This window comes from Nesoenas mayeri, assembly GCF_963082525.1.
Source record: "Nesoenas mayeri genome assembly, chromosome: 15".
NCBI classification, from domain to species: Eukaryota; Metazoa; Chordata; class Aves; order Columbiformes; family Columbidae; genus Nesoenas; species Nesoenas mayeri.
In genome coordinates, this window is record NC_137559.1 from 7305410 (window position 1) to 7333334 (window position 27925).

Sequence of the window (27925 nt, forward strand, 5' to 3'; positions counted from 1 at the left end):
ATGCCATGATGAGCTTTATCAGCTTCACTGTATGTGAAGAACCAACTGGAGTTTGATGTTACGTTTTGGGTATTCAGGGAGGTTCAGTGTTTCTCTCTGAGCATACTCTGGAGGACATGTAAGATCCCAGACAGGCTTTCTTTCCAATATTAAGATCAACATTGATTACAGTATCTTCCCATCTTCAAGAAATCATCTAGTTGTTAATATTACAGCTGTCTCATTCTTTGAACAGACAGACTTCCACCGTGAAAACAGCTGTCCTCCTCATACCACCACTGCGTGGTTAATACGTAAACTACAGTAGAAAAAACTACATTGGATTTATAAGTTTCCCTTTAATGCAAACAGCTGCATCAATCATACAATTGCTAAAGTCCAGGTCAAGACCACAAATGACACTATCTAGACCGATTTTTGGTAACATTCCACTGCTCATGGAGGCCTGGGCTTCACGGAGCATTTAACCCAGCAAAACCCAGCAATGTCACCGAGAGGAACGGCTGCGCTTCCCTCACTGTGAACCCTCCCGTCCCCTCGCTGCGTCTGTAACAGCATGAACCGCTACGTGATGGACCAGGGGTGAGACCGACCTGACCCAACTAACCTGGGGAAACTAACCCGGGCACCGGCTGCAGCAGCCGAGACGCTCGATCGTGAACCTGCGTTCTGAGAACGGCCGCGGAGAGCAGCGCAAAGGCCGCAGCTGCCGGCAGCAACCGGGGACGTGCGAGCATGTGCGCGAACTGACGGCACCGCCCCGCTCCGCCGGGCACGGGAGACCCCGCGGCGCGGGGAGCGCGGGGCCGCCTCCCCCTCAGTACGCGACCCCAACGCCGTTTCCGCAGGCGCGGGGGCGGAGCTGCCCGAGCGGCCGGTGCCGCCCAGCGCCGCCCCGAGCAGGCCCGCAGCCCGCGCTGCCATGGCGGCGCCCGGCGCGGCGGCGGAACCGGCCGCAGACGCCGCGCTCTGGGCGGAGGTGCGGGCGCTGCTGCCCGGCGGCGAGGAGGGGCTGACCTTGGCGCTGAGCGGCGAGGTGGAGGACTGCGTGCTGCCGCTGCTGCGGCGGGCCCGCGGGCTGCTCTACAGCGCGGGCCGGCCCCGCGGGGAGGCGGCGGCGGCGCTGCGGCGCCTGGGCGACGTCCTGCGCGACTACTCGTGGGAAAAGCTGAACGCGGGCCCGTGGCGGGAGGTCAGCAAGGCCTGGCGGCAGGTGTACGCCTACGGCTGCCTGTTCGGGGCGCTGGCCGAGGTGGCCGCGGGCCGCCCGCTGCCGCGCGCCGTGCGCCTGTGCGACCTGGGGCTGCTGATGGGCGCGACCGTGCTGGACAACGTGCTCGCGCGCCTGGTGCGCGTGCTGCAGCCGCACCTGCCCCGCGCGGAGCGGCGCGAGGCGGCCGCGGGCAGCGCTGAGGTACGAGCGCGAGACCCCCGCAGAGCCCGCGGCTTCCCCCTCCCCGCCCCGTTCCCCCGCCCGCGCCCCCTGCTGGTCCCGACCCCGCAGCGCCCTGCGTGCCGCCCGGGTCCGCTCCGCCGGCCCCGGTTCCCTGTCCCTGCGCCCCCCGGGTTCCCTGTCCCTGCGCCCCCCGGTTCCCTGTCCCTGCGCCCCCCCGGTTCCCTGTCCCTGCGCCCCCCGGTTCCCTGTCCCTGCGCCCCCCCGGTTCCCTGTCCCTGCGCCCCCCGCTTCCCTGTCCCTGCGCCCCCCGCTTCCCTGTCCCTGCGCCCCCCGCTTCCCTGTCCCTGCGCCCCCCGCTTCCCTGTCCCTCCGGCCCCGGGGCCGCGGGCCAGGCCAGGCCGGCGTGGAAGGCCGCGGAGGCTTCGGCAGCAGCTGCTGACCCAGGGTGTCTGTTCAGAGCGCCCGGGCGGACCCCGCGCCAGGCCCTGTTGAGCTTCCGCACCTTCGCTGCCCGTCGCTGGAGCTTTTCAGAGACAACTATCTAATTCCACAGAAACCTGTGGTCTTAGAGGGGATTATTGACCACTGGCCGTGTATGAAGAAGTGGAGGTGAGAAATAAGAGCTTGTTCCCTGTCCTACTTAAGGCCAAGGATCCTTTTCTGCAGATTTGATCTAGCATTAATGATAAAAAGATACAACATTTTTACTTGGCAAACGCGGTTGCAGAAAGGTTAGCGATCCCTAGGCAAGAGAGACTAATGGCTTAAATCTCCTGAGCTCCTAAGGAAATAGTTAACTGAAGTACACAAGGTTTTTAAATAAAAAAGACAGCTGTGGCATAATATACACGCAGACGTGACTGCTCCCTTCCTTGCTGCTTGCGTCCTCCTAGTTCTGTCTCTGGTTGGTTGGTTTTAGAGAGAACAGAATCTTACGGTAGTAGAGTTTTAGATTCATTTTGATCGGTTGCCTTACATTCAAAATCAGGAAGAAGAGCAGTATAAAAAGGTAATGGAACTTTCTTTATTTCAGTGTGGACTATTTTTGTCAAGTCGCAGGGTGCCGCACAGTTCCGGTGGAATTGGGTGCCCGATACACAGATGAGGAGTGGTCTCAGAAGCTCATGACTGTTGGTGACTTCATCGACCGCTATATTGTGAACAAGGTCTGCTACTCATTTTGTTTCATTTCTGAATACAGCTGTGTGTTACTGGTACAGGATTTCTGCTTAGGACAGACATGCTTAGAGGTGATGTCAAGGGAGGGAGTATGCTATAAGCACAACTCTGAATTTAAAGGTTTGATATATTTTCAAGATCTGAAGCTACAAATAGTTATTGCAGCCATAGCTAAATTTCATCTTCATATATAATCAAATGTACAGCAGCTGGAGAAGCAAAAGCCTGAATGGTGGAATCTAATGATAAGGGATCCTTAGCCAGTGGTTTTATTCCTCTCAGTTATTAAACTGCTTAGTGAGGTCTGGGATCAAGATCCAAATTCACATGCCATCGGGTAAAAAAATTAAAAGTTGATGAGCAGTTGAATGTCCTTTTGCTTTCACAGCCAAGCACCTGAAGCCCTCGTTTCTGTCCCTGGTGTTCAGGCAGGAGGGACCATGTGCTGCTGCACACTGGTCTGTGGTGCAGCCTGGAGCAGGACATTGAGACACTTGAGGAGTGGTGGAACTGTCCGTGTCGCTGCGGGTCTGGCTGTGACCATGCAGGGCCTTGTCACAGGATCCACACCAGAACTGTCCACTCTGCTACGGTTATAGTGAGGCTTGTTGCAGTAACTCGAGCTAGAGAACTGGTCGATTGTGGGGTGATATTGACACTCTCACAATTTCAGTGTAGCTGTAAGTGCCTATTTCAGAAGACCCCTTACGCTAGTCAGCTGTTGAAACAATTCTAGTACTCTGAAACAGGACATTGGAAATGGATGTTATCTGTAAGTAAATTAACTGAGAAGTCTTACCCTGTACGTCACTGTGCATTTGTTTTCTTTCTCTGCTGTAATTTCAGAACAGTCTAGGATACCTCGCCCAGCACCAGCTTTTTGATCAGGTAAAACAGTGTTTTTATCTTTCTGCAGTCAAGTGTTCTTTTTGTAGCACAAGTCCCCTCAGGATGTCAGCTCTACATGGAAGGGCATGCAGGGAATTCACACTATTTCATAGATTTCTTTTTCCACAATTTGAAGAGCAAAGGGAGGGGTTTGTTCCATTTGACTGAACACAGAGAAACAAAACCCATTTCAGGTTGAAGAAATTCAGTCTTTGTGCTGTTTTGCTACAATGTAGTATATGCTTACAGGGATATCACCTGGAAAGCAGCATTTCCCCAAAGAATATGCAAGTCAGGGAAGAGATTTAGACAAGAAACAGCCTTCAGTGGTGGTATGTTCACCCTGTTCTGGAATGTCATTCCAGTTACTAGAGATTAGGTTGATGGGAGACATACAAAGGAATCTCACAGAGGAACAAGCTTGGTGTGTAAAAGATCAGCTGCTCCTTTTCTATTAACTGCAAACCTTATTCTTGGGGGTTTCTCTGGTTTCTACTAAAGCAGAGGGTCTCTGAAGCAGGAGAACCCCCTTGCTTTCTCCCACCTCCCCATCCAGCAGAATCTGCTTGGTAGGACAGAAAGTGCAAAGACATTTCCTGCAGTTCAGCTACTTCTCTCCTGCCTTGGCTGGCCAAGCAGGTCATTTGTTTTGTGTTAAGCCTTGTTCATCTGTCCTATGAATTGCATACCTTTGGCAAGTCCGAATGTACCCTTTTTAATGTTTATTTCTTTATGGGAATAGATCCCAGAGCTGAAAGAGGACATCGGTATCCCTGACTACTGCTGCCTGGGGGAAGGGGAAGAAGACGACATCACCATCAACGCTTGGTTTGGTCCAGAGGGCACAATCTCACCTCTTCATCAGGATCCCCAGCAGAATTTTTTAGCCCAGGTGTGTACTCTGCTTATTCCACACATGCCGTTAATGCTATAACGAGAAAAAAAATGATTATGGTGTGTGTTAGAGACAAGGGTGGCAGACAACTTGATGAACAAGGATAGAGAATATGCAAATAGTATTTTGCTATTTTGCATTTGTCACTCCTGCAACTTAATGCTCAAAGGCATTTCCTGGTATTTCACATCTGCTCCAAGGGAACAGGTACTTGAATTCCAATAGTCTGATTTGTTTTAACTTTTTCCTATAGCAGTGTCTGTTTATTACTAACAAAGACGACCTTTCTTGCAGTCAGCTATATTTTACTGTTAAATGCCAGCTGTGACCCGCAGTTTCCAGTAATGTGCAGGTTAATGACAGATGGAAAATATTTGTTGTAATATATACAGGTATTTGGAAGAAAGTATATCCGTCTATATTCACCACAAGATTCAGAAAACCTGTATCCACATGAAAGCCAAATTCTTCACAACACCAGTCAGGTAAATAGTCACCTGAAATTTTAATATCAGTAATGTTGCTTTATCAAATCATATTTGAGTAAAGACATTCTACTGATGATTGTTTCGGTTTTTTATAGGTTGATGTGGAAGATCCTGACTTAGATAAGTTTCCCAATTTCAGAAAGGCTGCATTTCAATCCTGTATTCTGATGCCTGGACAGGTTCTGTTTATTCCAGTTAAATATTGGCACTATGTACGATCACTTGATGTCAGCTTCTCTGTCAGTTTCTGGTGGTCATAGCTCTGACACATACACAAAGTCTGTTAGCATTGTAGTAGGAATTAAAAATGAGAGAAAGTACCACCTGGCATCTTCTCACAAGAGCATTCTTTTTAAGCAGGAGACTGTTCTTCTCTATGCAGTGGTTAGAGGTGGATTAAGAAACAAAACCAAAAAACCACCACTCTTGCTTCAGCACAGTGAAAGACTTCTGTCTAAAGCAGGGACGAAACGCAAGCAGCAGTGCCAGCTGAACGTGTTCAGACTCCAGCCAGCCTGCTCCAGGAGGAGAGCTGCAGTTGTACAACTGAAACTATAAACAGGGAACATGTTGCCAAGAAAGGCTCTTCAAGAGCTCACCTGCACAGATCAGCTTGCAGCACTGGCTGGAAACATTTGCATGTTTTGTACCCAGACATGCCCCGGAGAGGTCCCAACCCAAGAATATGGGGAACTGCATACACAAAACAGCCTCCCAGAAAGTTGTGCAGCTGTGACTGTGAAGAAGAATTGGAAGGTCAAGCATAATTTTATTGTAAGATTCTTAAAACTTCAGGAAAGAATAAGTACACTGAACAATGCACTGTTACTAATGAATACAATACAGTCTGGCTGTTCTGCATGAGTGGGAAATGTCACTGGGAGCAAGTTTTCCTAGCATCGTCTGCTGCTGAGAACAAAGCTCTTCTCTGCTCTCCCTGCTTTCGATGGTGACTGGGAGTCTATCCGACTCATACCTGCAAAGAAAACAAAAGGAAAGTTAAGGAATGACATGCAAAAAAGAGGATTATATTTTATAACCTCCAGATTTTTAAAATGCTTTATATATTCCTGTGTTCCTGTTCAGAATGTCCAATTTCCCTGGCTAAATAGAAGAATTCCAAAGAGACTCTGCTCTTCTTAGGAGTTCAGTATTTGCAGAAGTTGTTGTGTCATGTTTTGTATTTGTCCCCTACCTGCCCTCCCAACCTCCGCACTTTAATGTTGTCAGAAACAACATGCACACGATCTGCAAGTGACCATAAGGCAAAATCCTCATGCTTTCAGGGCTCAGTGTTGCCCATATATGGTTTACTGTCTGAAATACACAACTGAAGTCAGAAATAACTGATATTCAACTACATGCATAAACAATACAGGCAGTGCCACTGAATATCACAGTCTGTTCTCTAGTTTTATCACACTCTAGTGAAAATGGGTTGCGTTGTACCTGGAATGTCACAAGACCAGCAGTCATTGCAGTGCGGACAGCGTGGGTCAGTCTGAGCTCTGAAGCACTTCCTAACACAAGGTAAATGCATTCGAATTCCGCAGGAGTCACATACTTGGCTCTGAAATCAGAAGTGTTGATTAAAAAAAATATTTTTCTACCCTGTCCTTCAGTTTAACCTCAAATTGTTACGAAGGGCAGCAAGATATGCAGTGCTTTATTCCATAGGATGGTTCACATAGTACGGTTGGTGGATACTCAAACGTCAAAGCTGGTAAATGATAAAAGGAGGCATTTTCCTGGAAACTAGGAAATAACTATTTCCCTATATGATCAACTAACATTCCTCATTGCCCAAGTTCACTGTCTCCGTGTTTACACTTGGAGATGCTGCTCCAAGACAAGTTTTATTCCAAAAATGGAAGATAAAATACCTACGCAGGAAAAAAAAAAGGGATTTTCTTTGTATACATGGGCACCATTACCAGATTACATGACCAGAATTTTTCAGTGCCAGCCTAATATCGCAAACTGCAGCCATGCCCACCTGAGTGCATCGACAGACACCTGCTGAGGCAATAGAACATGTTACCTGGATGGCAAGGCTGTGACAGATGTAGCATTTTCTTGCCATGTCTTGGTAGTTGCTGAGAATGTATTGTTCCATCTCAATTATGCAGCGAGTATGCAGAGTATATTCTCCATTTCTCTGAGGAAACAAGTGGTAAAACAAGGAATTCCTCTTAATTCCTTTTACTTTTTTTGACTTCTCTAACCACCTGCTAGTAGGCATTTGACATCCACTTTTCTCTGCCATTGTGAAACTAACATGCTGACGCATGTAATGCAAAGCCAAAATACTTTTGAAGTAGTATAATTAATTTGTTTAGAGGATCAGAATAAAGATCTCAGACCTTTAACAGAGATCTAGTCCCCAGAAGGCAGAGATGAGCAAGCACACTTCCTGTAACAAAGACACATGTGCAAATGGAGGGTCTCAAAACCATAAGTGGAAGTTCTACTGGCTTTCAGTAAGATCTAGGCATTTGCTATGTGAAGTCTCTCTGAAAATATCTGCTAAATCACTCTAACGTGAGTAAACGTGTGGCAGCAGGTTAGAGAGCTATGATGTGATGAATCCAGGAGAAAATGGACTGAGGTCTCACTTGTCTTGGCAAGTAACTGCTGTGTCCACGTGGTAAACTGATCTCAGTTTCTCCCTGAGAAACTCCCATTGGCCCATGCAGCTGGTACAAGAGCTTTTAACATGTTTGGCCTCACCACTTTTTGGGATATTGTAAACGTAACTCCCAGGACAATCTCCCTGAAGAGCACTGTCAGCTCTGGTTTGCCAGCTGCCGTGGACACAGGACATCTGTATGACATGGTGCAGGGCTCTACACACAGCTCAGGCACGAGAAACAAATCATGTTGTCCTGTACAGACCCACCCAAGGACTCTGTCCTTGTACATGTATTACCTTTTCTGCCAAAATCACTGGAGCAGCAATATGCACAGGCCCCACAAAACCTTTTTTGCCATCATTCATTAAAGAGCAGCTCCAGTTTCAGCCATCACATCCATAGGGAAATAATGCCTGGACCCATTAAAATACGAACACTTGAAAAGACACAGCAGTTACCTCAGAGAGCCACTTATCCTCCGCAAAAACTTTCAACACTTGTTCCGCTTCTTTTTTCTTCATTTTCTTTGTCTTAAGTTGATCAGCCAAGTTTAAAATATCTGTAGAAGAGGCAAAGCCATTTTCTGATGAAATGATTAGGTCCATCTACAGAAAGAAACATTTTCAACTATTAAAACATGCAATTAGATACACACACCTTATAGTAACTTGCAGCTTTTTTTAGCATCCATACATATGAGATACACTACAGTATATGGCACCAGAACTGTAGAACAAAGGCCAAGAGATGGAACAATCACTGTTGACAATCACAGTTTTAATTTTTGCCAAGAAAACATTTCCACAAATAGCACTGCACAGTCTGCCTAAATGAAGCTGCATTCGGGGACCCATGAGCACACCTGGTAGGGACAGTTCTGTTTATCTGCTCTTTCTTTCTTGCGTCTTCGATTTGAGATAAACTTGGGTAAGATGGCAACTAGTTCCTGAACCACATCTCCATTCACATCCATTTCCATTCAGTTTAGGATGGCACCCTCACAAATAATGTGATTTACTGATTAATAACTGACATACTTACTGTTTTTCTGAACAATTCTAATTCATTTTCTGTATAGTCTGAAGCCATTTTAGTTATTTCAGTTTCTGCCAAATTCACCTACAAAAAAATTAAAAAAAAAAAAAAATAAAATCAACATATCTTTGTATTTCTACACCATAAATTATAAAAGGTCCTTGGCGTAAAGAACACACCACCTCACAATTAGCAGGAACGCCACTTCTTTCAGTGGCATGAAGGGTTCCTAAAGATGGCACATGGCTCCATCCTTTGCACCCCTGATCTCCCAGCCACATTTCTCCACAGCTGCTCCTGAACAACCCAATCCGCCCAGGACTAACACACTTCTGTATGGCACAGCTGACGTGTTACACCGGGGTATGGTCTGGATAAGTGCAGTACCTATGTTATAAAGCATATTCGTATTTCACTGTGAAAAACAGTAACTGATATTTTGTATTATTGTGCATGCTACTGCTATATATTATTAGTTCAACTTAACCTTTCTGGGATGTTTTGCCAGTTAAAAGCAGCAGCTCATGCCAGAATACCTCCTGTATGGTCGTTTGAAATTAGTATCTAACCTTCCCTCTCTTATAGAGCATCTAGGGAAACTTTTTATAGGCCATTCTTTAGCAACCTTTTTATGCTGGGTTGATTTTTGAGTAAAAGAAAAAGAAAACTAATGTTGGAGGCCTCCCTGTGTTTTCTAGTTTAAAAATTCACCTTGAGAGAGAAAGTCTCCTGTGAAAAATACATCTCGCTTTGGCACTGAAGCAAGGTTTATGCTCAATGACTGAGGCGCTGCTGTAAGTCCCGTCTCCAGGCAGCGGGGCTGTCATGGTTTGTCCTCCCGTTTCCCCACTCACAAGCAGCTGCCCCGGGACAGTGGGACGGCGCCGCACAGACCCACAGTGTCTGCACATCACGTACTCACCAACGCATAGTGTGCCTTCCCATCACCCTCCGACAGCCCCTTCCGGATCTGCATGAACAAAGGCTGCAGGTGGCTGTTAATAGTACTGACGAAATCATCCAGTTTATCATGCGCATAGTACACTGAAAATAAATAAGAAAAAGCACATACACAAGAAAAACAAATTATGACACATCAGGCAGATCTTTTTATGTTTTATCTGCTGAGATTGTTTTCCTAGGTAAAGAGTTAAAAATCAGTGAGGCAGCATTAGAAAGAGCATTCATTAGCTGTTACCCTAGGGCACTGCTTTGGAGCATTTTCTTTAGAGCAAATAGGAAACAGCAAACAGTAAATAAACGGAACACAAATATTTTGGGGGTTTGTGGTGTTTGTTTTGTTGGTTTGGTTGGTTGGGGTCTGTTTGCTTGTTTTCCTAAATTTAAACAAACTCTTCAGTTCTGTGTGTAAGCAGACAGAAACACACCATGAGAACAGCAGGGTCCCTGCAGAGAGGGTGACAAGATCCAAGAGCACTGCAAGCCCATCAGGGCACGGCTTCCAGAGCCAGCAAAGGCAACATGATGCAGAGCACTGGAGAAAGCGCAGCCCTCCTGCAGGGCCTCTATCTTCACCTCACCAGAGCGCTGCCTCAGCACCCTGCCACGGCACGGCACAGAAACCGCCGAAGAGCATTGCTCCGCGTGTTCACAACAGCACACGCTGCAGAACTGTGTGACCTCACCGCGCACACCCCGCTGATCCTCCCCAGCCCCTTGTCTGCCCGTGCGCTGTGATTCGCTTCACTGTCTGCACAAAAACACCCAGTCTGAAGAGCCAAGAGCCACGATTGCTTTTTCTAGTTCTGCCACGTTTGAGGCACTACAAAGCAAAATGTCAAAACAAGCGTACAGTGGATTTTTATGTTGTTTTGCAATGCAAACACTTCTCTGGTAACATAAAACACAGACTTCAAACAGATGGTTATCTGCAAATTCCACCACAGATAAGAAAAATTCCCCTAAGCTCTCGCTGAACTTTGCACACAAGATACAACCATAATGAGCACTCTGGGTCACACACGGGAGCAGCTGCCGGGGCTTCTCCTAGAATCCTAAATACTAAAAGACATACAAAACATGTAAAGCAAAAATGCTTGTCTTTTCTATGAATCCCTGTTTCTCATATATAATTTATTTAGTGGGTCCTTCAATGGCCAAGCACCAAATACATTATGCTTAAGAAGTTGGTATAACTATAGACCAAAGTCAACACTTATTTTCTTCTGAGTTCAGCTACCAAGCCAGTTCAATAAAATACAAAACACAGACAAAAGCTGGTCAGATCCAATCCATGTTAATGAATGGTTAATCAACACACTCCTTCCGGACATCCAAATAGGCAGGAAAAGGGTAGTTTTCTCTCATTCTTCCATTTTCTAAACATCCTTCCATATATGGACTGTATCAGCCATTTTTCTAATGAACTTTGCTGTAACTTAATATACGATTACATTTTATAATTATATTACAAACATTACCTAATACAGTCCTTCAGTAAATGCAGCCATTGTTTTGAAAGGCGACCTGACTTCATCCCTTCCAATTATCCTTAGGTTCATCAAAAATACATCTGTGTTTTCTGTTAACCTTCTGGCCTTGAAGAATGTAGCAGAGGAAACACTTGTGAATGGCCATGTCTTTGGAAAATGAAATGCTGGTCACGAAAATGCCTAATATTGTTTTATTTAAATACTCGTCAAGTTAAGATGTGCTGAATCCAGGAAAAAACAGATAAGCTTGGAACTCCATCAAGGGCTAGAGAGCACATGAATCTCAATATATGACTTGACTTCATTTGACACAGCTTTTCTACCCTTTTGTATTCAAGGAAACCTATGTCATAGATAGGAGATAGCCTTGGCATGTAATGCCGACAACCAGCAGGAGAAAGGAATTAATTCATATAAGCTAGTTTTAGTAACACTGATCACGTTTGAAAATTATTGTTCAGATTGCACTAAGCATTATTAAGATACGTTTGAAGAAACTACATCCAAAGAACATATTTACTAAACTAAAAAGTGCTCTGTATGGGTCTGACCTGATTAAAACTTAGTTTCCTCACTGCTGTGTTATCTTATATTTTACGAAAGAGAGAGAACACTCACATCATTGAAGTTTTTCAACTTTTTCTTAGATGGTGTATGTGCTTCAGAAATCTAATTATTTGTAAGCTGCACCAGGAAAAAAAAAAAGTCTTTCCATCTCTCTACTTTTGCTCCGAAAGAGAGACGCACCTTTATGGATCTCACAGCAGCGCCTGTGTAATCTCCTCGCCTCGGATCCTTCCATTATTCCATGAGACATCAGGACCTGCAGGAACCGCCGATGAGCGTCCGTCATCTGAGCTGCCATCGCTGTCCCCACCAGGCTCCGAACGCTGCAAGAGGCGCGACCTGGAACCAACGCACATGTGCACGCTAATTAGAAATACACAGCCCAAGCATACACAGGATTTCAATTAAACCTTCTAGCACTGAATCAGGGCAGAAAAGCAGATCTCCGGGGTTGTTCTCAGAACACTGTGACTAACTCCAAGGTTCTAGGATGCAAAATAAAGCCCAACTGGTTTTAGCTAGAGAGCACAACAATGTAGCATCGTGCTATCGCTCCCACAGCAGAACAGAACTGGTGTGTGTGCCCAACACACCGCTCAGCTCCGTTAACACCCGCACCTCATGACTTGTCTAATCAGAGCGTGACCTCGGTCAGAAAATCCTGCCCTACGTGTTCCGAGGAACATCGGAACTAAGCAAAAGCACCTCAAGAAATCCCCTGACCGCCGCAGCCCCAAACCGCCAACAGCTCACAGGAAAAAAGGAGCTTCCAGGTTCCCGCGCCCCCGCGCAGCGGCCGAACCCGCACCGGGCGGTGCGCTGGGCTGCCGGGTCCGCGCTGCCGCTCTCCGCACGATCTCGCAGCAGGTCCGTTCCGCCCAGCGGCCGGCCGGGCCCCGCTCGGCGCCCCCGGCCCCGCTTCCCGGGCCGCCTCACCCGCCGGCCTCCGGGGGCCGCGCTCGGCAACTCGGCGATCGCTGCCACCGCCTGGTATCGATGCGCTCAGCAGCGCCCGCCCCGGCGGTTAGGCCGTGCGCCGTCCCGAGGGGGCGGGGCCGGGGCCGGGGCCGCCTCCCGAGCGCCCCGGTGCGGGGCCCGGCTGCTCCGCGGTGTAGCGCTGCGGCGCGGCCCGATCGGGACACACGGGCCCCGTGTCCCAGCGTCCTCCCGGAGCGCCAGCAGCCCCGGCAGCGCGGCCTGGCTTCGTGCGGCGCCGTCACGCGTGTTCGGCCACCCCCGTAGGCGGTGCCGCGCTGGCAGCGGCGGGACGGGGCGTGGCCGCGCGGCCGACAGCCGGTTCGGCTGGGGCAGACCCGCGGAGCGCGCGGGGCTGGGACCGCCCCGGTCCGGACCGAAGTCCGGGCGCGGGTCCCGCCGCGCCGCTCCCACCGTGAGCCGGACTAGACAAGGTACCGGGGCTGCCGCTCCGCTCCGCTCCGCCCGGCGGGAGGACGGGGCCGGTTTGTTCAGTGCGGCGGGCGCGGTGCGGCCGCTCTCCCCGTGCGGGATCGCTCGCTGTCGGTGCTCCCGGCTGGCGGGGCAGGGCCGGGGCCGCGGCCTGACGGCGGTGACCGGGCCGGGCCCGTGCTGTCGCTGCAGGGAGCTGTTCCGTGTCCGGGGGGGCGAGCAGCGCTCGGCACAGCGCGGGGTTGGGTCACCCCCGGGATTGGGATCGGGGCACCCCTGGGATCGGGTCACCCCCGGGATCGGGGCCGGGGCACCCCTGAGATCGGGGCCGGGGCACCCCTGGGATCGGGATCGGCCGCTGCTGGAGCCCGCGGGTCGCAGACGCGTCGTCGCTGGCAGCCGAACTTCTCCTTCCTCGGGCAGTCTCCGCCGGCCGCTCCTTGTGCAATAACTGCGGGCGCAGCCGGTGCGGTTCCCGCAGTCCCGATCTGCCCGGTGCCGCCCGCTGACCCGCGGCCGTGCCCAGCGAACCCGCGGCGCCCATCGGTCCCGGGGCTCGTTACGAACCCTCCGGTGCGGGGTTCCGGGAGCTGCAGGCGTTCGTGCTGAACTCAGCCCGGGGCTGAGAACTCGGTGTCAGGAGCAAGCTGTGCTGCTGCTTTCCGGCCAGACGTTTGGTGGTTTGGGCATTTTTTTCGACTTGTTTGAATTCAGCAGTTTCCATAGTTTCTGTCAGCTCTAAATGAGAAAATATCTGAAGTTATCTTGCTGCTCGCGATCTACGATTTGCAGTTTGTCAAATTTTGTGACAGTGCTGTGTTCCATATGGGCCCAAATGATGTGTTGTTGGGCACTTCGCTGACTCCTGTCATCCCAATTTGAACGTGTGCTGGGATGCAGATCTGGAAATGCAGGTGTGATTTGTCTGTTGTTGCGCGAAATGGCGGTAGTGGTAAATATCCCCAACTACACGAAGGAATTTGTGGAACAACGATGACCTTAAAATATTAGTAAAATTACTAATTTTAAAAGAGTAAAAAATAATGTCTTGCTCCTTTAATATCCACCATGCTGAAGTTAAATTCCTTCTTTAACGATCATACAATAATGCAGGGAATACTGTGTCAGATAAGCAATAATAGGTGTATTGTGGTCTTTAAGATAAAAAATGGAACAAAGTCTCCCCACTAAGGGATCTGTGATCTAAGGAGCGGGTCATGGCTTGAGTTTGTGCTCACCCGGCACAGGAGATCATTCCCTCCACGGTGTGTTGATTGAACAGCAGAGAAGTGCATGGAAATGGTTTACTGTGAAGTTCAGAGAACACCGAGTGGGGACTATTGAATTTTATCTCTTGGCCCCGCATTGACCGGAGGTGCCAACCTTAATTATTGGAACTTCTGAGTATCTTCCAGTCTGCCCTTTCATCTGAACCTCGGCTGCCGCAGCTTCCAGATTCTGCTGAAAACCCCCTTGGTGCGGGACGCCCACGCTGTTCCCCATGCACAGTCACACTGCAGCTCAAAGAGCAGGTGTTACATTTATGTTCCTGTGGGTCTGCCATTTTGTAGATAAACTTAGAACAAAACACAATTAAAAGCAGCAATGAAAAAATTATGGAAATTACTCCCCACCTTTTTTCTTTTCGGATTTTGATACAAAATCAGGTGATGAACTTCTGCTTTGCTATATACTGCTTATCTCATTTTAATCTACAGCTATAGCCAACGTTTTAAACCAGAGAGAATAAAGCAAGAATACTTTAATTATAAAAAGAGCCAGTTTTACAATGGGGAGTGGCCCTTTACCTGTACAGTCTTACGTAGAAATTACTGTTGCCTGTCTTTGGAGCATTGGTTACTTTTTGAGCATAACATTTTGCCTGTAGATTAGGTGTGACCCTAATTTATTTAGAAGACCAGATAAGAAGTTATTATTGTTTTTCTTGATAGCAAATGAAATCTTTTCAATCACGTTTTTTTTCAAGAGACAGAAATTATAAACAATCAGAACATGTAGCTTGTGTCAGTAATCCCATGGACCTGCTTTTAGCCCCAAGAGAGGTTTCCTTCATAGTTTTGGGGAAGTCACCTATGTCTTTTACACCTTATTTTCCTCAAACATATTGGAATTACTAGGTTTGCTGTGACCTTAGCATTCTCTGTATGTGTTATATTCTTTTTTAAGATTGGTATCTCATTATCTGATATAAAGAAAAACGTAAGGGCTAACAGACCGGAAAGCTATTGCCATTTTAAAATCTTATCCCTTTGCATTGGATTTACAGTCCGCTACTCGTTATTTGACAAAAAGAAATAAAATGCAGTTTCATTAGGGCAATGTGTTATTTCCATTTTCATCAATGTGCAGAGTTTTCCTCCTGTGAGGGAGGATTTTTCTCTGCTGATTCATACGTGGTTGTGTGATACGGGATTCTGTGCCAAAGTTTCAAGAGTTTCTGGGAACTCCGGTCACGCAGCGGTGTTACCGGACACTGAACCGGGAAGGCAGCACTTCCACTCTTGAGAGTTCCAGGAAAATCGACACAAGGAAGGAGGATTTTTTCATGCTGGAGTGGTTTCCTCCTTTTTTCTGAGCAGCAGCACTTGTGTTCTTTTAAAAAAATTGTTACTACGTTCAGTCATGTTTTGTCTGTTCCCCAAAATGTCAAAAGCTCAACTCCTGAGTAAGAGTTTTCTTGAGCATTTGTGAGAAATCCATCTTTCAAGCACGTCCTTTATTACAGATGAGCAGTAACTGCCTCAGAGACAGTCACAGAAGTTTCCGTTCTAATCTTCTGTTTTCACTGACAAATCTCTTATCCCTTAACCTCTAAGACTGAAATTGTCTGTACTTGATCTTTAGAAGCTTGTTTTAAAGAGTGGTCCATCGTGCACGTGGGGAGGGAAGAACACAGGCTCATTAAACGTGACTTTTCTGACAAGCGCAGAAACTTGGGTTGTGAGGTAGTTGCCTTGGAGCTGAACCTGGAGCTGAATGTGACCATCCTCTGGACGGCCGGCTTGTATCAGCAAAAGAATCTTGAGGAAATAAGTTTTTGGAAAGTCTCTAATTAATTATTTCATCTGTATTCAGTTTACTTAAGCAGTTTTGCTATGCTTAAAGAATTCAAATATGAAAAAGCTGCGTAATTTTCCTTCTCCAAAGTTGTGCTGGTTATATCATGATCAGGTGCCTGTTTTACGGCTTCCTTTTGATTATTTACTGTGCTAGTGAATCTGCATTCTGTTGAGGGAAGGCTCAGAGGTCTTTGCGAAAGTCTTTTTCAAGAGGATGATACTCATTATCAAGGGTACCGGTGATAGGACTTGGAGGAAACGCTTTAGTCGATAGATCAGACACTTCAGTCTTAAATTCTTTCAGTTATCTGAGTGGAATCGTAGGGCTTTGATGTGTTTGTCAGTGATTTTGCTCTAGTGCTTGGTGTCTCACATACCAGCAGCCTTGCTTGTGTAGCAGCTGACAAGGGCAGGTCCGCTGCCACTGTCAGCCCCGTGCCCTCTGCAATTAAATCTTTGCAGAAGAGTCTTCTGCATCATTTGTATTATCCCGATTCCTCCGCTCTGCTCGGGGCTCCGTGCGGTGGCTGTGGGAGGATCGCGGGGGATCTGCACCCTCACCGGACCGCGGCACGAGGAGCTCGCAATGCTGTTTTCTGTTGGCAGAACCTCAGCGCAGCTGGTCCGTGGCACCCAGCCGGTGGCAGCGATGGCAGCAAACCCAAGAGCTGCACTGCACGCCCTCTGGATCCTTCTCTTCTCGTATACAACAAATGAAGGTACGTTTGTTAATGTTTTAAATTATTACACCGAAGTTTTTGTCAGCAGCATTTTCCAATGACTAGTAGGCAACGCTATTGTCATTAGTTAACTTATATAAAGCGTGTAACTTCAAAATCAGAAATATCTGTATACTGGAATAAATTCTTAGGTCTTTTCTTTTTATTGACCACGTGGGCAAGAAGAAACAGGAATTTGCAGGAGGAGCAACTGAGACTGTCAGGTCAGCTCCCTGCTCCCCCGTTAGACACCGGGGACCCCGGGGCGGCTCCAGACCCCGGGGAGCAGCGGGTGTGTGGAGCAGCCGTGCCTGCCCTGGCCCGAGCAGCTGCTGCCAGATGTGCTGTGCAGAGCGCAGGAGACTGAGCTGGAACGCTCCGTTCGCCGGAGCTCAACACGTTTTGCAGGCACTTGCTGTCAGTCACTTGTTGGGTTTTTTGGTTGGTTTGTTTGGGGTTTGGTTGTTGGGGATTTTTATTTTTTTTTGCATTTTAAGGCAAACAAAAATAGTTAAAAGAAAAGAAGATTTATTAGCTACTTTCTTATGCACTATAAAATAGTGCAATTCAAATTTGAATTAAAGAGAAGGATCAGGGTTTGCAAGGGCACGTTGGCTGGGTCATCTGATCTAGGTAATCCTGCATTTTCTATAAATTATCAGCATTTAATTTCACAGATTTTTTTTCCCCTAGTTAATTACGTTTTAAGTTTCTTCAGCATGGTGTTCTAGTTAAGGATTAAAAAAGAAATCCAATATTTCAGTTCCCTTTTTGAAGCGCATGAACTGAAAACAAAGCCTGTACTGTATGCGGTTTCAAAAGGAAATTCTCAAATACCTGAGGTTTAGAAACACAGTGTACCAGAGGGGGAAGAGGGAGAAGGCCACAGGACAATAATGCAAAAGATAATAGAGAGTTCTGGACACTGAGGACACTGAAAGGCAAGATCAAGTAAAGCTGCTGATCATCTCAGCTTAACCCAGCAGGAAGAGCTTCATTTAATTGAAGTATTTGTGGAAGTGTAATATCATTAACACATTGAAAAATAATGGTTTTCGTATTTAAAGGGCTTAAAATGTTCTTTTAAAAGTCACCTTAAGGTGGGAAAAAAAAAAGAAGAAACTTAACAATAAAAATACAAATGGCAACCAAGTATAAACAATAGCAACAGGATAAATATGTAATGGTTCTTTTGGAATAAATGAACTCTGTGACTCGTACAGTATTGCAGAAGCTTAATCTCTAATTTGCTGCTCTTCTGATGATTCTTGGGGTTTTTTGAAGAGTCAAGGACCATGCAGAACAAAAGGGAACTAAATGTGGTGCTGCCATCCAGAAAGGACATAATAGTTCTAATAAACATCCAGCCTTAGTAACTAGAAGAAAATGAACCATTCTCTAAATATTGGAACACTAATGAAACCATGAGCTGCAGTCAGTTCTAGGTTTATAACCAGATGATACACAAGGCAATTTAGATTATGATTTTTATGGAATTTGTAGTTTTTGTTTCGGAGGAATAATAGGAAACTTGGGTACCCATTGGAAAGAATAAGCCTGTGAGGCAGCAGTGGCTGAAGGACAAGGACCCTGCAGCATGTGAATTGTTGGCAATCTAATCTTGAAATTGCAATGTAAATTATAAGAGTGGAGAGTTAGTGATGTGCTGGAGCATGTAAACAAAATCATTTACGTACTATAGAGAAATGAAATGTTATCTTTATATGGCCTTTGTATAATTGCTGCAGGAACCTTTCTAGCAAAACCCCCTAGCAAACTAGGGGGTCAGTCAGTTAATAGGATTCTAAAAACCAGACAAAGCTGCTCTAAATATTGACAGGGAATTGAAACAAAGAGCAGGAGAGAAGGATTTAGATCTGTACAACCTGTGCAAGAAAAGAGAGATATTGTTAATATTTACTAATAACAGAGAAATCGAACATCAGAGAAGTCTGGGATGATAAAAATCTTGGCTATTTCTGGTTGCCTCATCCCGAGGTGGTGACACTCAGCACACTGTTAGTGCTGATGCAGCACGAGCTCAGTGTCCCTCAGCTCCTCCGCTTGTGCTCCCGTGCCCACTGTGGAGTGCAGGGAAGTGACAGAACAGGCGCTGGAGGGGACACCCAGGACTGTGTGTGCCACTTCCCTTCCCACTTCTAAACAAGGTATTTTGACCAATGATTTCTGCTTTTTTCTTAAGTTCTAGTGACACAAATCTCTTTCCATTTACCCAGAATGTGAAAAATAACAATGCTTTCACTTAATTCATAGGGGGTTGGTAGTTCTATTTAGATAGAAAAGTTAATGTTTCTGCATAGTCCAATTTGTTCTCTTGATTCTCTTGCCGCTCCCCAGCTGTGGCTGCAGGACGGGTACAGGAATTCACCTGCTTCACTGACTATGACAAAGAGCTGGTTTGTCACTGGAAGGTGCCTGCACAAACAAATTGCTCCAAAGAATTCCTGCTCTACTACAGGAAGGTTTTACTTGATCTGCCGTAAGTGTTTAATAAAATGTTACATTATCATTGTTGGAAATTCATATATCCTACAGTCATTATCAGCTTTAATTCCCTCTCTGTACCATGGGCGTCTGGGACAAAATGTAATCCAGGTTGTTCTTCTTGCCAGGAGGAAAACGAGTTGCTGCAATTAGCAGCACACTCTGGTCAGTGTTGTTCTCTGCAGACCTTTCTGCTCTCCTGGTGCAGAGCAGTGATCAAGGCTTAGTTGTAGGGGGGGTGGGCTGTTGTAAGTTTGCCCAACCTTCATTGCATGCGTAATTTTACATCCTTCAGGAGAAATCTGAGCTGATCTCCCAGTCTGCAGCCTGTGTGAAGGGTGCTCTGCTTGGAGCCTGCAGTCTGTGTGCAGCCACATCTGCTGGCCCTGTCCTGCAGCAGGGCCGCTCAGCATCTCCGGCAAAGGAACATACACCTGTGCTCTCCTGTTCCTCTCCGTGTGATTTCTGCGCACAGACATCCGAATAACCTCACTCTGTACACTCTAGAAAACCTGTTGTGACAAAGGGTGTTAACCTTTCCTCCTGAGATCAATCCTTAGCCTTTCTGTCACGTTTTTCATAAGGGCGATACAGATATCCAAGGGGTGTTGGGGACGGTGGGTTGTTTAGGAGCATGTGGGAGGTCAGATTTGGGTTGTATTTGTTTGGGCTCAACATTTCTAGGAACTGAGCGTGTTTGTCCCAGATTTGATTAGCTCTTCACATTGGGAAACTTGATTTCACCCTTTCAAGAAATAGTGTGCCACACTTTCTAAATATCACGTAATTTTCTGCCTGTTTTTCAGAAATCGTATGTGTATCCCTGAGAATGGAAAAGACAATTTAAAGTGCACTTGCACAATATATCCGGATTATTTTGTATCAGGCCTCACGTATATTCTAGCTCTACAGTTCAATGGGACTGAAATGTGGAATTACAGTGTTACACCAGCCCTGGTTGGTAAGAACCTGTTCACTTTGTCACCAGGATATGTGGGTCCAGGCTTTGCAATCCCATCCAACTCCTCACTCATGTCACTGAAACAGTTTTTCCTTATCAGAGGCAAAAAGTGCTATGCTGGTTTATTGTAAAATCCATTTGGCTTAGAAACCTGATTCTGGAGCAGATTCTTAAGGAAGGAGGATAAGTAATGGAGCAAACAGAGAATGAGTCCTCCGGCTGCCAGCCAGCAGCACTTCGGGGGCTCAGACAAGTGCTTGGTGCTTTTTACTTGTGGCTGTAGAATTCAAGGATGAAGAGGAATGTGCTGCTTCCAGTTTCTAAAAAGACACTAGGCTATCCCTACTGACATTTATTCCATTCCTGTCTATGTCGCACTCTGATTTTTCAGGCTAATTGAATCATCCCCCTGAACAGAGATTTTTACAGTAATTGCTGTTGGATTACAACCACCAGTGATAAGAAGTTAATGACTCTCTCACAGGACAGAGCGTAGATGCAGTTTATGTCTCACTATAGGCATCTCGTTTGTTCTGAACAGTGTGCCTGTTCTGAATACTTGGCACCTCAGACACTCACAGAAATCCCTCACACAGCTTAGGCAGCCGTTCGTCTGCATCAGTGAGCCGAGTCTTTTCAGAATACTTGATTGTCGCTGCTGCTTCTCAGCGGAATGAGCAGGAGCCGGTGTCGGTGTGTGCGAGGCGGGACAGCCCGGCGGGGGCTGCGGGTCTGTGCCCCGCACCCTGTGCTGCTGCAGGGTCTGCCCGTTCTCTGGGCTGACACTGCATCCAGTGCAGTTTGTTCAGCCAGCTTGAAGATTCAGTGCTTGTTAATTAATACCTTGCAATTGCTCTGTTTTGGCCTCCCTATCCCTGTGCTACACCATAGTGAAAAGGGCTTTATGCATCGGCTGCGATGAGGTTCTGGTCCCTGGTGAATGTTTGCCTCTGCTTCGCTCCATCAGTGCTTTCCCATTGCCATGTTCCCCTTAATTGTATTTTCTAACATACAGTTAAGCCACGGGCCCCGAAAAATCTGGTCATTGGGAAAGCTGAAAACGGTAATTTCAATCTGAGCTGGGAGGAGAGCTACTCTCCTCCATCCAGGCTCTCTGGACAGCCCGTCATCTACGAAGTGAAATACTGGAGGAAGCAGCACCCAACAGAGGTAAGAGACAGCCAGTCTCCTTGTTTTCTGTGTCTCTGGAGCTTTCAGGTTTTAAAAGTCATCTGCAAAGTCTTGAAACCTTTTCATGAATAACAGTGTAAGGGCCAGCGATGGCAGGTCCCACAATGTTCCCAATGGCACACTTGCCACAGGTTACGTTGCCGCAAGCTGGTTCAGCTGGGCTTTAAAGGATCGCAGCTCTTGTGACCGCCACCCCAAAACGGTCTGCTGCTCACAGGGGACAGGGCAGAGCCTGGAAACACAGCGCTGCTGCTCCCTCAGCATCATTTGCTCCTTAGGCACCAGGAGGCTGCTCGTGACACCGTGGTGCACCCGATGCGTTTCAGACACCCCCGAACGGGCGAGCACCTTTGGGCTGTCCTGCTGCTATGGGGGAAGAACGTGCATGGTGGAACGTGCACAAATACCACCCGCTCAGGGCAACAATGTGCCGTGTCACACACAGCATGTTAGGGCAACAGGCTTTCATTTGTGAGAGGTCACTGAAACACGTAACACTGTTGTTATTCAATTGCTGTCACTAACCCTTCACCTCATATAGAAATTAAAGTGAACTTTATAACTTTCTTTTCAGGTTTCTGTAAAAGTAATTAACTACCAGGCAAAAAGTTTTGAGATTACTGCAAGCTCCTTGAGGAGGGGCTATGATTACGTGGCAAGTGTAAGGTGTAACTACACAGACTACCCGGGGTACTGGAGTGAATGGAGTGAGGTTGTTGAATTTCACTATGGTGAGTATTGTGACAAATAGCAGCTCGATAAAAGGATGGTGCAGTTTTATAAACCATTTCATATATACCACATCGCTCTCAGAGCAGAGTTACGGAATCATCATCATTTTGAATGTATTGTGAATACATCTGTAAAGGCTTCCAAAGGCAAAAACCATTGGTTACTTTTTGAGCATAACAATTTTGCATGTTTTGCCTGTAGATTAGGTGTGACCCTAATTTATTTAGAAGAACTTCCAAAGACACTTCCAAAGTGTAAAAAAGCAATTTTGGGGGAAACTAAGGAAGAGGAGGCCAAGGGAAGTGAGATTGTTTAGCCTTGTAGGAAACAAAAAAAAAAGGCCGAGAGGGGATGTGTTTATTCTCTATAAATATTTCATGAAGTAGACACCAGGGAAGGAGAAGAGATACTTAAACTAAAGAACAAGGTTGATGTAAGAGCAAGTAGGTTTAAATGAACATGAGACATTTAGGCTGCAAATTAAGCAATGCTTTAACCATGCGAGGGCTGAGGGTTTGTAAAAATCTTTGAAGAGCAACAGAGAGAAGCGGCACAGCTGCACCACAGCGGAGACAATAATGCCACGTTAGGGACTGTGTGACAGGTTTGTCCCGAGTGCTGACACAGCCCCACGGTGCACGGTGTCTGCCCAGCCCTGAGCCCCGTCCCTGCCTGCGGCCCCAGCGCTGTCACCCTGAGCCCCGTCCCTGCCTGCAGCCCCAGCACTGTCACGCTGAGCCCCGTCCCTGCCTGCGGCCCCAGCGCTGTCACCCTGAGCCCCGTCCCTGCCTGCAGCCCCAGCACTGTCACGCTGAGCCCCGTCCCTGCCTGCAGCCCCAGCACTGTCATGCTGAGCCCCGTCCCTGCCTGCAGCCCCAGCGCTGTCACCCCGAGCCCCGTCCCTGCCTGCAGCCCCAGCACTGTCACGCTGAGCCCCGTCCCTGCCTGCAGCCCCGGCGCTGTCACCCTGAGCCCCATCCCTGCCTGCAGCCCCAGCGCTGTCACGCTGAGCCCCGTCCCTGCCTGCAGCCCCGGCGCTGTCACCCTGAGCCCCGTCCCTGCCTGCAGCCCCAGCGCTGTCACGCTGAGCCCCGTCCCTGCCTGCAGCCCCGGCGCTGTCACCCTGAGCCCCATCCCTGCCTGCAGCCCCAGCGCTGTCACCCTGAGCCCCGTCCCTGCCTGCGGCCCCAGCGCTGTCACCCTGAGCCCCGTCCCTGCCTGCAGCCCCGGCGCTGTCACCCTGAGCCCCGTCCCTGCCTGCGGCCCCAGCGCTGTCTCCAGACACCACACAGCCTCATGAGCTCCGTGTGCTGGGGTTTGTCTGCCAGAAGCTTCATTTTACGTCCTCGGCAGGAGCATTTTTGAGGTGCTAAGGAAGAGCAATGAGTTGGGTCTTGCCAGTACTTATGTGCACATACACATGTACATGTCTGTGTTCATTTAACAGATTACCAAGTAACAGCTGAAGACATTCTGCAGATGGCTGTTCCTGGAGCCTGCATACTGGTCATGGCAGTATCTGTCATTTGTTACTTCTGTTTTACCAAGTATGTATCATACTGTTGACAGGTTTTATAGAGCAGCAGTTTGCACAGATAGCAGTGTTGCTATTGGATTAGCTGAATGTCTAGTAGTACAGGAATCTAATGTTTTGTTTTTCTTCAGCATCTTTATCTCCCTCTCTTTGAGCAAATGTTGTATAAACATGAGTCAGTTGCACTCTGTCATTTTCTGAATAGATAACTAAATATTGTCTATTAATCTTACTAGAATGGAGTTGTTATAGCATTCAAAACAGCCACAGTTACAGGGTTTATGAATTTTAGACCTCGGTCTTTGCTGGAGTTCCAGTAATGATGGTTGAATATCTGCATTTCTTTTAACATTTTTTTAGTGGTAATGTGAAAGTGGAATCTTATCTGTTTCACACATCATTTCAAACACGATTAGAAGAACATGTGACTGTGGTTGTGCAGTGCAGTCACGCACCAAACATACAAACATCTTTGCATTAGTTTAATGAAAAGCAGCACTTGGAGATGCACAGAACAAGCACTTCTGGTGCTGCGGTGCCGACGGCCAAGGGCGAGAAGAGGGAAATGTACACTGATGAAGCCAAAATGCAGTCAGAGCAAACAATTTTAATTCTTCCCTTGCAGAGTGAAGAAAGAATGGTGGGATCAAATCCCAAATCCAGCAAAGAGCCATTTGCTCGTAAAAAATGTCAAGGTAATCCAGAAGTTTTGCAAAAATACCCTTTCCTGATCACCAGATGTAGAATATGTAATAAGTGCTATTGTCTGGGTAATGCAAGGGATACAAAACACAATTCACATGTGTCCTAATCTCCTTTGTATCTTTATTAGTTTTCAGTCTTTTGCTACATTGATGAAATTAAGTTCCCTTTCCATGATGTAAAGCAGAGTTATATGGACAACCAAATGTAAGTAAGCTAAAAGAAAAAACCCCTCTGCTTTACAGCATTAAGTAGCTTTCTGTTACATAAACATTTACTGTCTCTTCTTTTTGACTCCTAAAAACAGAAGTTGCAAGAACTGCATGGCTCTAAGTTTGTCAAGCCAAAGCATCAAGGGGACAGATACTATCAGAAATGTTGAGAAATCTTGCAGTTGCCACAGCAAGTCTGGAGAGTGGTTTCCAAAAGGCAGCAGCGCAGTTTTAACCCCTGAGACAATTCTGGTTGAAGAGTCTTTAGAAATCTGTGAATGTTTAACAGACGTTGAGGCTGAGAGCCAGGAAGAGCCTGGTGACCCGATCACGGCGTTCGAGCCCCATGAGAGCAGTGTGAGTGCTTTCAGAGAGCACACGGAACACAACGATGCTCTAGCCAGCATGTTTATTGACATCCTGGCAGATGAAAACAACACGCAAGACAATAAAGACTCAGGCATCATCACAGGTGAGAATAAAACCTTTGAGAAACGTGAGTCAGAAAATCCATCACAGCAAAATGCAAAGGCAAGCACAGCCCAGAGTCAGCAGCCATGTGATGTTTTTCATACAGTCTCCCTTTTCACCAAAGCCTCTCAAGATGACTACAATTGTAGTACCGTGAGCAAGAAGTCGGAACAATCAGAAGAATCCTTTGAATCTGGCTATCGGAGCTCCAGCATCAATTCCGCTTCTCTGGATGCAAGAGATCTTCAACATATGGTTCATCAAGGCCTTTTTCTGTGCAGTTCTGAAAGTCACCATGACTTGTGTGACCTGATCCAGGAACCTCCAAATAAGCCATCCTTTGGGACCAAAAAAGACAGAATAAGCAACTCTGTGCGGGACAGCTTTGATCCCCTTGCATCTCCATCCATGGGGCTGTGTAACTCTGCATATAAGAGCTTTGACACCCTTATCTCTCCATCCATGGAGCCCTGTGGTTCTGCCTACAAGAGCTGTGACACCCTTATCTCTCCATCCATGGAGCCCTGTGGTTCTGCCTACAAGAACTTTGACACCCTTATATCTCCATCCACGGGGCCCTGTGGTTCTGCCTACAAGAGCTGTGACACCCTTATGTCTCCATCCACAGAGCCCTGTGGTTCTGCCTACAAGAGCTTTGACACCCTTATGTCTCCATCCACGAGGCCCTGTGGTTCTGCCTACAAGAGCTGTGACACCCTTATATCTCCATCCACGGAGCCCTGTGGTTCTGCCTACAAGAGCTGTGACACCCTTATGTCTCCATCCACGGAGCCCTGTGGTTCTGCGTACAGGAGCTTTGATATTCTTGTGTCTGCATTCAAGGAACCGAGCAGCTCTGCGTATAAGAGCTTTGATAGCCTTATGTCTCAGTCTATGGCTGACAATAGCCTCAGTACCTGTGTTGAAAATATCTGCTCCTCACCACCTTTGTTGACAGAGTCTTCAGAGACACCAGAACTTACCTGCAGAGGTCAAATCTATCCACCTCCTAGCAATCTGACATGTTATACCAACTATGGATCTCCCTGCACTGGGCTTGATTTTCAAAACATCTGCTCAGAACATCCTGATTTTCCATCTTTCTCCATTCCTGCAAATAACAGTGCTTCAGTTTTCCTACCAGAGGAAGAAATACATACACAATTAGCATATCAAAATGTTCAAGAGAAAGCCAATATGATTTCTTGCCCTATTGAATCTCAACCATCTGGTCATCAACCTTTTGATAATGCAGTTAAATGTAGTGGTACATACTGTGACAGTGACAGTGAGGTTATCTCTAGGTCACTATACAAACCCTTCTTTCACCTTTTGTACAACAACCTGAGAGAAACACCTCCAGGTACCATAATCCATGAACCTGACCAAAGGACAGATGACCGCCTGTGTCTGGTTGCACAGGGGTTTGACAGCAGTATTGTCCCAGATTTAGCGAATGTCACACAGACTGGTGATGGCAGCCTTCGGATCATCAGCTCTAATGAGCTGTCTGGTGAGAGCAAAGATGAAAATACCAGCGGAGACGAACAGCTGTTGCATTTGTTAGAGCTGAACTGTCAAGATTTTAACAGCAGAGAAAGAACTATGAAGGAGACAAAACCTACGAGCGTTATCTGTGCTGGTAAAGGACTGCAAGAGAGCAGCAGTGACAGACTAAGTGCTGCCTTCCACTGCCACACGCACAGCTGTCGGGGGAGACGTGGGAGTGCAGGGGAGAATAAAGAGGTGCTGACACCTGCGGTGGGCACGTGTGGCTCAGCAGCGAGGGCACCAGAGGAGTCGCTGGACAGCACTGGGATAAACTTAGAAAGAAAAACTGCAGAGCCCCAGGAGCTCCTGGTCTCAGACACGCTGTCACCTCCTCTTTTCGTGGATAACCCCTGTCCTTCTGATTCTCACACCATTCACACGGAGGGGTCCAGACTGACACCTGCGGTTAAAGAGAAACCAGTAGAACTATTGAGGGAAAACAATAGGAAGAATGGGAAAAAAATGAAACTTGTACAAGCCCTGGCCCAGGAGGACAACTGCTACATGAAAGTAGCCTAGCTTGCCAAGACTGATCAAACCAGTCTTTGGAAACAAACTGTATGGCAAATGGAAATGTTGCTTGTTCTTCCATCCTAGCCTGAAGTGAGGGCTGCCGCGGGTGAGCCGTGGATCCAGGGCTGCGACGCTCCAGCCGCGGCAGCGCTGGCGCCCGGTGCACCCTGCGGCACGGCAGAGCCGGCACCTGCCCGCTGCCCTATGGCTCTGTCGGGGGGAGAAGCCAGAGCTGAAGTTTCTCTGGCTATGGTTGTTCTCTACAAGTGAGGAGGAGTTGCTGGTCAACACCTGTGGTTGTTGCCCAGGCTCTGCGTGTTCCTTGGGAAGCACACAAGGTGATGTGGAGCTGACACCCCTCCGAGTGGGACGTAGGTGCAGGTCCCAGGGAAGTGACTGACGGGCACTGGCAGTGTCACACGGCTGCCAGGACCTACTTACTGCGGGGGAGCAGGGAGGGGCGGTGTTCCCAGCCCCCGCGTGGCCCTTGTGTGTCTAAACTTGCTCAGTCAAGACCGGAAATAAAGATTACTGTAATTTGGGCTTGAGCAATGCTGTTGTTGATGATTAGTATCTTATTCTGTAGAAGCAAGCAGTTATTTAATACTTCTACAGCTGTAAATGGAATCAGACATTTCTAGACACTGTTCTCCCAGAAAGGTTATCCAGTTTGTGGTCACACTCCCTAAACTGAAGGAGCATTTTTTTGGCCTCTTGGTTTGGTCCAGTCAGAATGGGAATTATGCCTGCAGCTTTAAGGCAGCGTATACTTCTTGTTGGATAATTGTTCCAAGAGTTTTACTCACAACGCTG

At 47.3% G+C, this 27925-nt stretch overlaps 3 protein-coding genes across 5 annotated transcripts; 2 read left to right on the forward strand and 1 right to left on the reverse strand.

Moving 5' to 3' along the window:
• Nucleotides 1-902: 902 nt before the first annotated feature.
• KDM8 (lysine demethylase 8) lies at nt 903-5109 on the forward strand. The gene is made up of 7 exons (XM_080353848.1): nt 903-1414; nt 1854-2005; nt 2430-2562; nt 3422-3463; nt 4206-4355; nt 4751-4843; nt 4942-5109. The coding sequence occupies exons 1-7, from the start codon at nt 923-925 to the stop codon at nt 5104-5106; spliced, it is 1227 nt and encodes a 408-aa protein (XP_080209974.1). The 5' UTR covers nt 903-922; the 3' UTR covers nt 5107-5109.
• Nucleotides 4259-12501, reverse strand: NSMCE1 (NSE1 homolog, SMC5-SMC6 complex component). 3 transcript variants are annotated; one of them, XM_080353850.1, is made up of 8 exons: nt 12288-12501; nt 11715-11873; nt 9437-9558; nt 8521-8598; nt 7938-8084; nt 6888-7004; nt 6296-6416; nt 4259-4391 (listed from the first exon to the last, which is right to left on the reverse strand). In XM_080353850.1, the coding sequence occupies exons 2-8, from the start codon at nt 11830-11832 to the stop codon at nt 4369-4371; spliced, it is 726 nt and encodes a 241-aa protein (XP_080209976.1). In that variant the 5' UTR covers nt 11833-11873; nt 12288-12501; the 3' UTR covers nt 4259-4368. The 3 variants fall into 3 exon arrangements, with proteins under 3 accessions (XP_080209976.1, XP_080209975.1, XP_080209977.1); XM_080353849.1 differs by lacking the exon at nt 4259-4391 and adding an exon at nt 5692-5822; XM_080353851.1 differs by lacking the exons at nt 4259-4391; nt 9437-9558; nt 11715-11873; nt 12288-12501 and adding exons at nt 5692-5822; nt 8697-8872.
• A 220-nt stretch (nt 12502-12721) lies between these two features.
• On the forward strand, nt 12722-27593 carry IL4R (interleukin 4 receptor). The gene is made up of 10 exons (XM_080354053.1): nt 12722-12943; nt 16628-16740; nt 19099-19240; nt 20052-20206; nt 21222-21376; nt 21972-22128; nt 23577-23676; nt 24289-24358; nt 24496-24572; nt 24673-27593. The coding sequence occupies exons 2-10, from the start codon at nt 16671-16673 to the stop codon at nt 27116-27118; spliced, it is 3372 nt and encodes a 1123-aa protein (XP_080210179.1). The 5' UTR covers nt 12722-12943; nt 16628-16670; the 3' UTR covers nt 27119-27593.
• Nucleotides 27594-27925: the final 332 nt, after the last annotated feature.

Coding starts and splice junctions, on each gene's coding strand:
- KDM8 (XM_080353848.1), top strand. CDS start 923: ATGGCGGCGCCCGGCGCGGCGGCGGAACCGGCCGCAGACGCCGCGCTC. Junction 4,356..4,750: donor AGCAGAATTTTTTAGCCCAG/GTGTGTACTCTG, acceptor TAATATATACAG/GTATTTGGAAGAAAGTATAT. Junction 4,844..4,941: donor TTCTTCACAACACCAGTCAG/GTAAATAGTCAC, acceptor GGTTTTTTATAG/GTTGATGTGGAAGATCCTGA.
- NSMCE1 (XM_080353849.1), bottom strand. CDS start 11,832: ATGGCAGCTCAGATGACGGACGCTCATCGGCGGTTCCTGCAGGTCCTG. Junction 9,559..11,714: donor CTGCTGTGAGATCCATAAAG/GTGCGTCTCTCT, acceptor ATTTATTTTCAG/TGTACTATGCGCATGATAAA. Junction 8,085..8,520: donor TAGAATTGTTCAGAAAAACA/GTAAGTATGTCA, acceptor TTCTTTCTGTAG/ATGGACCTAATCATTTCATC.
- IL4R (XM_080354053.1), top strand. CDS start 16,671: ATGGCAGCAAACCCAAGAGCTGCACTGCACGCCCTCTGGATCCTTCTC. Junction 22,129..23,576: donor GGTTGTTGAATTTCACTATG/GTGAGTATTGTG, acceptor TTCATTTAACAG/ATTACCAAGTAACAGCTGAA. Junction 24,359..24,495: donor TGCTCGTAAAAAATGTCAAG/GTAATCCAGAAG, acceptor TATCTTTATTAG/TTTTCAGTCTTTTGCTACAT.